This window comes from Heterodontus francisci, chromosome 30 (assembly GCF_036365525.1).
Source record: "Heterodontus francisci isolate sHetFra1 chromosome 30, sHetFra1.hap1, whole genome shotgun sequence".
NCBI lineage: Eukaryota > Metazoa > Chordata > Chondrichthyes > Heterodontiformes > Heterodontidae > Heterodontus > Heterodontus francisci.
The window spans coordinates 5088954-5103020 of NC_090400.1; the positions used below are offsets into that span (position 1 = coordinate 5088954).

At 47.1% G+C, this 14067-nt stretch overlaps 1 protein-coding gene across 1 annotated transcript; it reads right to left on the reverse strand.

Annotated features, from left to right (window-relative positions):
- Nucleotides 1-650: 650 nt before the first annotated feature.
- Nucleotides 651-13647, reverse strand: aurkb (aurora kinase B). Its single transcript, XM_068009910.1, has 8 exons — nt 13297-13647; nt 10797-10935; nt 9731-9791; nt 7675-7863; nt 6824-6962; nt 5494-5642; nt 3755-3929; nt 651-1670 (listed from the first exon to the last, which is right to left on the reverse strand). Exons 1-8 carry the CDS (start codon nt 13345-13347, stop codon nt 1479-1481), a joined length of 1095 nt encoding a protein of 364 aa, XP_067866011.1. The 5' UTR covers nt 13348-13647; the 3' UTR covers nt 651-1478.
- Between the last annotated feature and the right edge of the window lie 420 nt (nt 13648-14067).

Below are 14067 nucleotides of genomic sequence, written 5' to 3' on the forward strand. Positions count from 1 at the left end.
TCAAACTTTGCAACATAGTCCATTATGTTATGGAAATTAAATAAGTGCTTTTGATCAGCTAACAATCTCACACAAATAGACTACAACTCACAACATGCACCAGTCTCAGCCCAGTAGACACAGCTGAAGGCTGCTCAAACTGGCTGCGGGGAGTTGCAAACAATAGCAGTGTCTGAAGTTCAAACTTTGAAATTGCCCAATTTTCTCATTGGAAATTAAAATGGGTGGGAAGGGAAATAATTGGTGGAACAGCTGCTACCAATAGCAACTGTTCCTCCAATCCTACTAAACAGGTCAACCTGACAACAAAGTGGACTAGCAGACAATCTATCCTAATTTGCAGTGGTCAGCCTACTGACAGGGCTGCTAGAGGGCAGGGAGGTGTGGAGTCTCGGTTATAGGGTTCCACAGGGAGCATGCAACCATATTTGCTTTAGAACCTGAACAAAAAAAATCAACCTTTCAAGTCATTAGCACTTTTCTTCATGCAGCAAGTCACCTCTAATATACATTCTGTATTCAGGACAGCTTATGAAACAGACATGCATAATGTCACTATGACGTCATACCAAGCAGCCCAGCTCATTCTTTACATCATGAAAAAGTATTTTCAGCAGCACTGTGGAGGATCAGTTTACAAAGGCAAGTCATTTCAAGACTCAACTATTTTTATTGGCAAATAAACAGCAGAAAGTACATGACCATTAAAATATGGTGTCTGTTTTCAGAACTAAGTGCTGACTACTTTTGACTAAAAACACTGCAATTCTGAATTTACTTCAGAGGCGTAAAATAATTTGCACAGTTTATACAATGGATGTATGTGGCAAAAATAAACAATTCCTAAAATGGTTAACTTCTGCCAGATTTCAGTCAGTTCCTTTGAGACCAGACAGACAGACAGTCCTGAGGGTTCAAATAAGCGTTCCATCTAAAAACAGAAAATGCTGGAAATACTCAGCAGGTGATGAAAGGTCTCAGACCTGAAACGTTAACTCTGTTTCTCTCTCCACAGATGCTGCCAAACCTGAGTATTTCCAGCATTTTGTGTTTTTCAGATTTCCAGCATCCGCAGAATTTTGTTTTTATGCAAGCGTTTCATGTAGATTGGCGAGGCTTCAGAACCAGACTGAATAATTCCCCAAGGTAAATGCCACTACGCTAAAACAAATACAAAACTGACCAAGGCTGAACAGCTGGCAGAACATGATTTACAACAGAGTACTCAGACACTCAACAGTCAAGACAAGCATTAAAGTCTGCTGAACTTGAAACAGGAACAGAATAATTTCTATAATAATTGGACATATTAACACTAAACTCTGAGAGGAGAGTTCCAACAGTTTATAAGAAACAGCTGGAAGGATCAGGGATGGATATAAAGTACAAAAAACATCAAAATGGAGTATAAAGGTTGTGTATTTACATACAGAGATTGTTAATTGCAGAGCTTCTATACGACACAGCAATCCTCAGGGCTAGCGGCATGGCCCTTCTTTCTCACCGCTGGCAGTACATTCCGGTGGAAGGAGCCTCCGGGCATTAGATTTCACCCATGGATGTTCCATCACACCCTTAAGAGGAAGTCTCAGTACTGGATTATGTCGAAGCAATTGGCTGATTAGACTCTTAGCACCTTCTGACATGCTGGGTCGAAACTGGACATCAACCTGAAAAATTCAATTGCTGGATATTTGTTTCAGTTTGAGGAACGGTTAACTATACGTTAACTGAAAACAACAGAGGCCCTAGAGGAATATAGAAAGTGTAGGAGGGCGAAGAGGGGGCATGAAAAAACACTGGTGGGCAAGATAAAGGAAAATCCCAAGGCGTTTTATAAGTATATTAAGGACAAGAGGATAACCAGGGAAAGAGTAAGGCCCATTAGTGACCAAAGAGGCAATCTGTGTGTGGAGCTGGAGGACGTAGGTGAGGTTTTAAATGATTACTTTTCAACTGTGTTCACTGTGGAGAAGGACGATGTAGGTGTAGAGATCGGGGAGAGGGGATTGTGATACACTCAAATTAGCATTGGAAGGGAGGAGGTATTAGCAGTTTTAGTGGGCTTAAAAGTGGATAAATCCCCAGGCCCAGATGAGATGTATCCCAGGCTGTTACGTGAGGCAAGGGAGGAGATAGCAGGGGCTCTGACACAAATTTTCAAATCCTATCTGGCCACAGGATTGGAGGACATCGAATGTGGTACCATTATTCAAGAAGGATAGCAGGGATAAACCAGGCAATTACAGGCCAGTGAGTCGAACATCAACGGTAGGGAAACTATTGGAAAAAATTCTGAGGGACAGGATTAATCTCCACTTGGACAGGCAGGCATTGATCAAGGATAGTCAGCATGGTTTTGTCAGGGGGAGATCATATCTAACAAACTTGATTGAATTTTTTGAGGAGGTGACTAGGTGAGGGTAAAGCAGTTGATGTAGTCTACATGGAGGCTTTTGATAAGGTCTCGCATGGCAGATTGGTTAAGAAGGTAAGAGCCCATGGGATCCAGGGTGATTTGGCAAATTGAATCAAAAATGGGCTTAGTAGCAGGAAGCAGAGGGTGATGGTTGAGGATTGTTTTTGCGATTGGAAGCCTGTGACCAGTGGTGTACCACAGGGATCAGTGCTGGGACCCTTGCTGTTTGCAGTGTACATTAATGATTTAGATGTGAATATAGGAGGTATGATCAGTAAGTTCGCAGATGACACGAAAATTGGAGGTGTCGTAAATAGTGAGGAGGAAAGCCTTAGATTACAGGATATAGATGAGCTGGTAAAAAGATGGGCAGAGCAGTGGCAAATGGAATTTAATCCTGAGAAGTGTGAAGTGATGCATTTTGGGAGGATTAACAAATATACAATAGGTGGTAGGACCCTAGGAAGTACAGAGGATCAGACGGACCTTGGTGTTCTTGTCCATAGATCACTGAAGGCAGCAGCACAGGTAGATAAGGTAGTTAGGAAGGCATATGGGATACTTGCCTTTATTAGCCGAGGCATAGAATATAAGAGCAGGGAGGTTATGATGGAGCTGTATAAAACGCTAGTTAGGCCACAGCTGGAGTACTGTGTACAGTTCTGGTCGTCACACTATAGGAAGGATGTGATTGCACTGGAGAGGGTGTAGAAGAGATTCACCAGGATGTTGCCTGGGCTGGAGCATATCAGCTATGAAGAGAAACTGGATAGGCTAGGGTTGTTTTCCTTAGAGGAGAGAAGGCTGAGGGGGGACCTGATTGAGGTATACAAAATTATGAGGGGCACAGATAGGGTAGATAGGAAGAAACATTTTCCCTTAGCAGAGGTGTCAATAACCAGGAGGCATAGATTTAAGGTAAAGGGCAGGAGGTTTAGAGGGGATTTGAGGGGAAAAAAAAAATTCACCCAGAGGATGTTTGGAATCTGGAACACACTGCCTGAAGGGGTGGTAGAGGTAGGAACCATCACAACATTTAAGTAGTATTTAGATGAGCACTTGAAACGCCATAGCATACAAGGCTACAGGCCAAGTGCTGAAAAATGGGATTAGAATAGACAGGTGCTTGCTGATTAGCGCAGACACGATGGGCCAAAGGGCCTGTTTCTGCGCTGTATAACTATGACTCTATGAGACAATTTTGACCAGTGTGGGTCCAGGACAGTGAGCGAGTGCTCCAAATATACTACAGGCTTAGGGTACACAGGCTGCTCATGCACAGGCAGGGTTAAATTATTAAAAACGTCAAACACAATTCTACCAACAGCTGCTCACCTTACAGATCCTCCTGTATGTCTCCTGGTGAGACGCAGATTCAAACGGAGGGTGTCCTACCAGGAACTCATAGCACAGAATTCCCAGACACCACAAGTCCACCTTCTCATCATGCATCCGTCCTTCAACCATCTCTGGAGGCAGGTAATCCAAAGTGCCACACAAAGTCTTTCTTCTACAGGGATTTGACAATATCAGATGACAGAGATTAGATAAAAACCTGACAGCCTGGAGACAGTTCACTTCCCTGCCCACCCCCGCCCCCACCTTCAACATCCACCATAATACAGGTGCTAGTGAGATCCAATATCTGGGTCACTGAAGTACGGTAGCATAGATTACTGAAACACTGGTGGGAAGGCTACTAGCATAGACTGCTTTCGCCACACATACCCATAATCACTCTTTCAGATTAAACCTCAAGCTGAGCAAAGAAAGTTTCAGATATATTTTCAATATCAGATCAAATTAGGCACATTTGAACCCCTGCTGAGACATAATGCCACACTGCTAGCACCAGGTGAGAGGGCGAGTGTAGGCAGAGAAGAGGCTGTGGAAAGCAGGGAAGGCATATGGCAAAGCTCAGGGATTTTGGGTGAGTTGCAGATTGTGAAGGCATAACAGTTGATGAAAATGCCAAAGATAGGGCAGAGAACAAGTAGACCTGTGCATTACATGGTAGTCTGAGACAAAGCCTTGAAGAGAATTTAGCGAGGATGAATATCTTTCAATCGATTGCTTGGATACAGGAGCCCAAACAGAACTTCACAAGCACAAGAATAATGGGAGCAAAATACTGTGGATGCTGGAAATCTGAAATAACAGAAAATCCTGGAAATATTCAGCAGGTCTGGCAGCATCTGTGCTGAGAGAAACAAAGTTAACGTTTCAGGTTTCTGAATTCTGATGAAAGGTCACAGACCTGAAACGTTAATTCTCTCTCTCTCTCATTTGCTGTTTTTGTTACAGGAATAATGAGGATGCGCGTCGGTATACAGGAGAGAACATAGGCTATTGTGATCTGAAAAAGTTATAGTTTGTGGAGGGAGCAGGCAGTGATTAGGATCTGAGCAAAGTGGAGATGGAGGCAGTGGATGAGATGACAAATCAGATGTAGGATAGGAAACAAATCTTTGGTGCCCTGTTTGGCACTGAGGGGAGTCCACATCATTGGCATGCTGAAAACCCAAGAAGGCTGTTCTAGCTTTACCAATATTAAGCTAGCGGAAGGTACAACTTACTTATTTCCCCGTCCTGCACTGACAACAGCTTTGGGTTGAATGGGCTCACATTGCCTGAACCTATTACCCATTTTAAGCCACTTTCAAACTTCCATAGACAACTATAATAAAGACAGACTAATTCGCAATTGTGCTATTAGCTCTGAATTTTGTACGCAAAGCTCTCTTCAATTTGTCCTTTTCCAATTAAAGCGACAAACTTAAGTTTCAGCCCAATATGTTTGAGTCCCAACCAATGTTCCCTCTAATTTCTATTTGCAGTCTGCTGGTTGCACTGCATGCTCCCTTTAAGATTCCCATGCATGTATGCATCTTAAAAGGAATACTGTTTACGCACGATCTGTTTGTTCCCTGCGCAGTACAGTCTGGATTATTGCATGACCGCCCACTCACTTAGAGGGAACATCGGTCATGACCATCCCAGACAGAATACTACAATGACCAGTAGACATTTACTGTACTTTTACAAACAGGACAGTTCAAATGATTCGCACAAACCTTGATGAAGGAGCATGCACAGACCACCCAAAGTCAGCTATTTTCAGCTCCCCACGCAGGCCCAGCAGCAGGTTCTCTGGCTTGATGTCTCTGTGAATCACCTTCTTTAAATGGCAATAATGCAATGCATCTGCCAGCTCTAAAATGTACTGCAATATTCAAACAAAAAAAATGTTCAGCATCACTCCACTTCCTACTCTTTAAAGCCAAGAAGAATGAAATAAACTTTTAAAATGGCCAAAGTAAATTAGGAACACTATGTAGACCAGATGCACCATCAGAACCAGTGCAAATTCAGGGATTGTATGGAAAATAATTTCTGCAAGGGGTTGGGAGTGTCAGTAATCTGGTGAATAAAGCTCCTGCAAAGCATTAAAGATAATATAATGGGCTTCAATCAGAAGTAGTGTGTAAAAAGCCTGAGGCACAATTGTCAATCCAGACAGATTTCTCAGATCATAACAGTCAGCTTTTAAAAGTTAAAACTTCATTAATCCAACAAGCCCAATAGCCTTTGCAATTATATTTTGAATGCACAATTCAATATCAATTCAATTTTTTGAAGCATTAAGTTCCACCTTTCTCTACACTCTATTTCTCAATTTGAATTCAATAATCCAAATCTTTAACCACAGATAATTCTGTGAATTATCAGGGCCAACAGTTGAACTATTGAGATCACCAATAAATAATTTAAGTTAGTTTTTAAAAAACTCAATGAAACAACAAGCTGTGGAGGAATTACAGAAATCCCAGTCAATTCAGCAGTTCAACAGGCCAGTTCCACTATCATCTCCTGGAAACAGCACTCAATATAAACGAACAGTCCTTCACACGCCAGGTTGGGAACTGCCCATGTTTTCAGACAGCATTTACATGAGATACAGATCTCAGGCTGAGGCTGCAGTAGGAGTTCAGACCCAAACAAGCAACATGCAATTTGCACTTGCGGTTCCTCACATGCCAAGTTTGCAATCTCAAACATGATGCTGCAGGTCAGGCACCTCACAGGGAGACATTAGAAGCTCTGATCGCAGGTACTCATTTTTCTCCCAACAAGGAAATATATAGGGACAGGTGGGGATATGGTAGGAATATGGGATTAGTGTAGGATTAGTATAAACGGGTGGTTGATGGTCGGCACAGACTCGGTGGGCCGAAGGGCCTGTTTCAGTGCTGTATCTCTAAACTAAACTAAACTGAATAAATTGCGTTAGTGGAGGTTAGAGGTGCAGAACAGAAGGTGACAGAGGATAGAAACAGTAGAACAGAATTAACCATCACTTTACAGTTTGAATTGAATGTACATCATTTATTGATCCTCACTCACAGTGGCACTCTGCTGTTCAGTGAAGCTGCCACATTTCTGCAGCTCCTTGTACAGCTCTCCTCGAGGGGCATATTCTAACATTAGGTAAATTCTTGTCCGATCGAAGAAATAGTTGTAAAGCCTCAAGATATTTGGATGCCTGAAATTTAAAGAACAGTGTATTATGGGATGCTCTTTGCAATGAATGACCAATCACCACAGGTCTGCCCTCATGGTATTCACTTGTCAGCTAATGGTGGATCAAATTCTGTCGAGCTTGTGAAACAAACAGACAGTCATAAGTGGATTTCGGCAAAAGCATTTTTTTGGGCTGATATTTGGGGTCTTGCATACGCATACAAATTAAACACTCCGTTTATGGAAAAACAGCAAGCCACTAGCCCAGCAATGTGCTCTTTCCACTCTCATACTATGGTTGTCAAATGAGACTATTGCCAGTTAAGGAAATGGGTTGCTGTTCCTGTCTACATAAGAATTTACAATGTACGCAGATAAGGAGATACAGATTTGGTTTGCAGCCCAGAAATGGGATTCAACACTCATGGCACATGTACCTGTCCTAGACTCCAAACTCTCTTCCTCCAATCCCAACCACCACCTCCTGCCCCAAAAAGCTGTTGAGACTGAGTCAATTGAAATATGGAACAATGGCAAGGAAATGCAGTTAAGATACAGATCAGCCACAATCTAAGTGAATGGCAGAACAAGCTTGAGGGACTGAATGGCCTACTCCTGGTCCCACATTGCCAAAAAGCACTTATGAAATATGAAAATTATTTTTTCAGGAAGGACTGTACATTAAAGCAGGATAGAGGCAGGCAAGGGTAATGAAAAAAGCTACACCAACTTACTTGAGATGAGACTGAATTTCAATCTCTCTTCGGAGTTGATGCTCAACATTCTCTTTCTCAAGCTGTGATTTGAAAAGCACTTTCAGCGCCAGGATAAACTTCGATTCCCGTTCACGAGCCATGTACACATTTCCAAATTTGCCTTTTCCAAGAGGACGGCCGATGTCAAAGTTGTCAATTGACCACTTTCTGATTTCAAAAACATTTTTTTAGTCTGGCTGTAAACGTAAAATTCAAACTTACAAGACTCAGATTGCAACAGGAGCAAGAAGCAAAGAGACAAGAAAACAAAAGCAATGACCCAAACAGGGGACACGGCACATTTTTATATATACTTCCTGTATTTGAGGATTTTTTTCCCATGCATTGACAGACCTCAGATTTTTAGTATTTAAAACTTGAAGTTTTGATTTGGTATCTACCAAAACCTGGCGGTACATGACATACAACAGTTTCAGGGCTGCTGCAGATCATCAGTGGTCAATTCTTATTCTGCAATACTCAATCTACAGAGGGTGCCTGTATCTTCTGAATGTCACTACATTCTGTCTGAAGCCATGGAGTGAGAATTTCGACCACCTGCAACATCGTAGCATAGGTGGACATGCATGAGCTTTAAAAACAGTGCTTTCAGAAAGCCAGAAACACCGTTGATTAATAATCACAATTTAATGCAAGAATATACTTTCTTTTAAAAAAAAATAAGTGGAAGAGTGGTCATCGTTGAGAGAGTATACTTAAGCATAGTAACCTTAGGCGCACCACCACCCCTCCACTTCCCGGTTTGGTATCACCCTGGGGGAATGGCAGAAGGCATACTGTTATCTGCCATGATGAAAATAGACAGAAGTCATTTCTACTGCACGTAAACGTTCCAAACAACTGGCTCAAGGGGAAGATCAATCTGACCAGGCTACCTACTTATCCCATCTCATTTAGATCCACCTGTCGCACAATTTCCAAACTTAATTGCAGGCCATAAACATGAACATATGATTCCCTATTAAAAGCACTGTGTAGATGAGTTTTTTCTCTATTCGTTCATGGGACTTGGGCGTCGATAGCTAAGCCTGCATCTATTGCCCATTCCTGGTTGCCCTCGAGAAGGTGGTGGCAGTGAGCCACCTTCTTGAACCCAGCGACAGTGAAGGACTGGTGATATAGTTCCAGGTCAGGATAATGTGTGGCTTGGACGGGAACTTACAGGTGGTGGTGTTCCCATGCATCTGCTTCCCTTGTCCTTCTAGGTGGTCGAGGTCTTGGGTTTGGAAGGTGCTGTAGAAGGAGACGTGGGGATTTGCTGCAGTGCATCTTGTAGATGATACACAAAGCTACCGCTGTGCATCAGTGGTGAAGGGAGTGAGTGTTGAAGCTGGTGGATGGGGTACCAATCAAGTGGGCTGCTTTGTCATAGATGGTGTCGAGCTTCTTGAGTGTTGCTGGAGCTGCACCCATCCAGGCAAGTGGAGAGACAGGAGGTGAGTTACTTGCCACAGAATTCCTAGCCTTTGACCTGCTCTTGTAGCCAGAGTATTTATGTGGCTGGTCCAGTTCAGTTTCTGGTCAATGGTAACCCCCAGGATGTTGATAGTGGGGGATTCAGTGATGGTAATGTCACTGAACATCAAGGGGAGATGGTTAGATTCTCTCTTGTTTGAGATGGTCATTGCCTGGCAGTTGTGTGGCGCAAATGTTACTTGCCAAGTAAGGTTCAAAGTAGAAAGTCCCAACTTCAACATCCAATTTGCACAGCTATTCAAAACACCCCTTGTTGGAAAAATACAACAGATCTCGTCTGGCTTTGCTCAGTGAGTCAAAGACTATGCTGACTGTGACAGCAAGTGTGATGCTTTATAGGAAGTGCATGTTATCTGCAATAGAATGCCTCTCGTGTTGTTAACGCATCCCAAAATGAGTAACAGTCAATTCATTGCTTGATGTGCAGTAACCCTTGTTCAGTAGCCAAATGGGGCTGCATATCCAGAAAAAGAGATCAACCACAGCACTCCCAAAGGAATAGCAGAATTCACACACTGAACAAATGAAAGACACTTACTTAACTAGCTGCTGCTGGCTTTCTGGTTCTGCCACTACTCTTTGAACTCCAAATCCAAGAGCTACAGAAAAGGATTGAAACCACATAGCGTCATTTTCCATTTAACACTTGAGTAAAAACAACATTGGCAACCTGTGACACAATACTCTTTGCCCCTCATTTGCTTTATCACTGCCCGTCTGAACTTTGTATTCAGCCTGGTTCTCACTTGTATTAACAACCGGACATCTGTCATACGCCTGCTTTTTCTGCTTCATATTAATCCCTAACTGGTCATCCAGGGTGCTCTGACTTCGTTTGTCCTACCTTTCCTCCTCGTGGGAATGTATATATCAATGTCCCTTTGCAACTTTCTGTTCCCATCTACACCACTTATTATGCCACCTAACTTATGCCTCAGCATACTTGGATGTACAGATCTCTCCAGTTCCATACAAGTCATTTATAATTATGGTGAAAAGCTGAGAACCCAGTACAGGCCTCTGAGTACACCACTAGTCACACCTTGCTAATTTGAGTACATACCCATTACCCCAATTCTGCCTCCTACTGCCTAACCAAGCCAATAGATTGTCTAATTCCATACACCCTCATTTTTATTAACAGTCTTTGTTGAATGCCTTCCAGAAGTCCACAGATACTTCTTTGTCCACATTTGATACCTTCTCTAAAATTTCAACTAAGTTCAATAGGCATCATTTGCCCTTTACAAATCCAATGTTGATATTCTGCATCATTTGCTGATGTCATTGAAGTTTCCATCCTTTCCCAACAACTTCTACTGAATTCAGATTGCAGCTTTGCCCAGAAATAAATTTTCTCTATTCATAGTGGGAGCAGGAAGTTAAAACAGCTAGAGGAGGTGGAGGAGACAGATTCCACAAAGGAGGAAGATACATGGTCATATGCTTGGATTTTTCCTTACAGTTAGCAGTCAATCTCTCACTTGTCCTGTTTTGATGAGAATACATCCCAATATTATACAATCTCATGAAGAGTTCCTCAGATCAGAATAACATAGATTCAGCAAATGTCTGGGTCATGACAGTTAAATCTGTTACTATACCTGTTGTTTGTGGTACTACAGTGGCAACTTTAGACATGTTTTTTAAGAAGAGAGCAGTTGGTGACACTGGAATGGAAGATCCACTCAGCTGCTTCTTCAGACAAGACCTTGGACCAGCTAACCTATTCGGAGTCAAGGGCTGTGAAAGGAGAGGAAGAAGATTAGGAACCACACCTCCAATTGCCCTCTGTCTCCCTCACACCCACCCCACCCACAATAGACTCCTCTCCCCCTCAAAAGTCACCCTCTGCCAACTGCCCAACAGTCCCCCTCACTAACCCCAAATAGTCCTGCCCTCGATAATTGCCCACACCCAACCCGTCACTGACAGTTGCCCCGCCTCATCCTCACAACCCCAGCAATAGACCCCACACTATCGCCGAGTGGACCTCACCCCCTCCCCAGACACCAAAAGCCCCAACACCACCCGCATTAGTCCCCCACCCCCTCACCACCAAACTCCCCCGATATCCCACCAGCACGCACTCACCACCAACTCCCCCCTACCCAATAACACCCCCTCACACCACCAACCGCCCCCTCCCGATAGTCCCCCTCATAACAACCGCCCCCCTCCCGAAAGACCCCCTCACCACAACCACCCCCCCCTCCCGATAGACCCCCTCACCACAACCACCCCCCCCTCCCGATAGACCCCCTCACCACAACCACCCCCCCACCACAACCACCCCCCCCGATAGACCCCCTCACCACAACACCCCCCCACCACAACCACACCCACTTCCCGATAGACCCCCTCACCACAACCACCCCCCCCTCCCGATAGACCCCCTCACCACAACCACCCCCCCCCTCCCGATAGACCCCCTCACCACAACCACCCCCCCCCGATAGACCCCCTCACCACAACCACCCCCCCCGATAGACCCCCTCACCACAACCACCCCCCCCCTCTCGATAGACCCCCTCACCACAACCACCCCCCCCCTCCCGATAGACCCCCTCACCACAACCACCCCCCCTCCCGATAGACCCCCTCACCACAACCACCCCCCCACCACAACCACACCCACTTCCCGATAGACCCCCTCACCACAACCACCCCCCCCTCCCGATAGACCCCCTCACCACAACCACCCCCCCCCTCCCGATAGAGCCCCTCACCACAACCACCCCCCCCCTCCCGATAGAGCCCCCCACCACAACCACACCCACTTCCCGATAGACCCCCTCACCACAACCACCCCCCCCTCCCGATAGACCCCCTCACCACAACCACCCCCCCCCCTCCCGATAGACCCCCTCACCACAACCACCCCCCCCCCTCCCGATAGACCCCCTCACCACAACCACCCCCCCCCCTCCCGATAGACCCCCTCACCACAACCACCCCCCCCCTCCCGATAGACCCCCTCACCACAACCACCCCCCCCCGATAGACCCCCTCACCACAACCACCCCCCCCGATAGACCCCCTCACCACAACCACCCCCCCCCTCCCGATAGACCCCCTCACCACAACCACCCCCCCCCTCCCGATAGACCCCCTCACCACAACCACCCCCCCTCCCGATAGACCCCCTCACCACAACCACCCCCCCACCACAACCACACCCACTTCCCGATAGACCCCCTCACCACAACCACCCCCCCCTCCCGATAGACCCCCTCACCACAACCACCCCCCCCCTCCCGATAGAGCCCCTCACCACAACCACCCCCCCACCACAACCACACCCACTTCCCGATAGACCCCCTCACCACAACCACACCCCCCTCCTGATAGACCCCCTCACCACAACCACCCCCCCCCCTCCCGATAGACCCCCTCACCACAACCACCCCCCCCTCCCGATAGACCCCCTCACCACAACCACCCCCCCCTCCCGATAGACCCCCTCACCACAACCACCACCCCCCTCCCGATAGACCCCCTCACCACAACCACCCCCCCCTCCCGATAGACCCCCTCACCACAACCACCCCCCCCTCCCGATAGACCCCCTCACCACAACCACCCCCCCCTCCCGATAGACCCCCTCACCACAACCACCCCCCCTCCCGATAGACCCCCTCACCACAACCACCCCCCCCCTCCCGATAGACCCCCTCACCACAACCACCCCCCCCCCTCCCGATAGACCCCCTCACCACAACCACCCCCCCCCTCCCGATAGACCCCCTCACCACAACCACCCCCCCCCTCCCGATAGACCCCCTCACCACAACCACCCCCCCCTCCCGATAGACCCCCTCACCACAACCACCCCCCCCTCCCGATAGACCCCCTCACCACAACCACCCCCCCCTCCCGATAGACCCCCTCACCACAACCACACCCCCCCCCTGAGAATCCCCTTAACCACCACCCCCGGATATGCCTCCTGCACTCCCTCTCACCACCAACCACCGCCCAGTCTCCCTCACCGACACCCAACACCCCCAAATAGTCCCACCACCACTACTCCCCGCCCGATGATGCCACCATCAACTCCACCTCCCACTCCCCCGGCCTGATTGTCTCCCCACTCCCTCACACCTTCTTGCTGCTCCCCAGGCGCTGCGGGTCCCAGTTCTCCTTTGTGGTCATTCCGGAACAAAGCGCCAGACTCCCGCCGCTATCTGGCGGTTTTCTCTCTTCAAAGTAGAGGCCGGATAGCTCCGGGGAGGCCTTCGGGGAGCGGGCTCGGCTCCGGGACGGGACGCCTTCGGGGAGCGGGCTCGGCTCCGGGACGGGACGGGACGCCTTCGGGGAGCGGGCTCGGCTCGACTCCGGGACGGGACGCCTTCGGGGAGCGGGCTCGGCGACGGGACGGGACGGGACGGGACGCCTTCGGGGAGCGGGCTATCTTTGTATCTCGAGCTTCACCAACGGTCTTACTCAGTCATTCAATTCAAACTGGGGTAACTGTCAACTGATTGGCTCCTCGGGGCATCCAGCAGCGCCCAGGATTGGGTAAATCTAACATCACATGCGATTGGTAAACCTGATCGTGCTCTTGATTGGTCTATTGAAAATCAAGCCACCTGATTGACTTAGTGGCGAAATTGTAAGATAGGTGATTGGCTTAGAGAGATACAAAGGCGTATGTGATTGGCTGATTGATTGCCAATCGCCTGGGACTACAAAAGCAAAATGCTGTGGCTGGTGTAAATCTGAAATAAAAACAGTAAGTGTTGGAAATACTCAGATGGAACGGCAGCATCTGTGAAGAGAGAAAAAGTAAGGGTTAATGCTTCAGGTCATACTGAAGAGTGTCTGCAGAGACTCATCGACAGGTTTGCGGCTGCTTGCAATGAATTTGTTTAG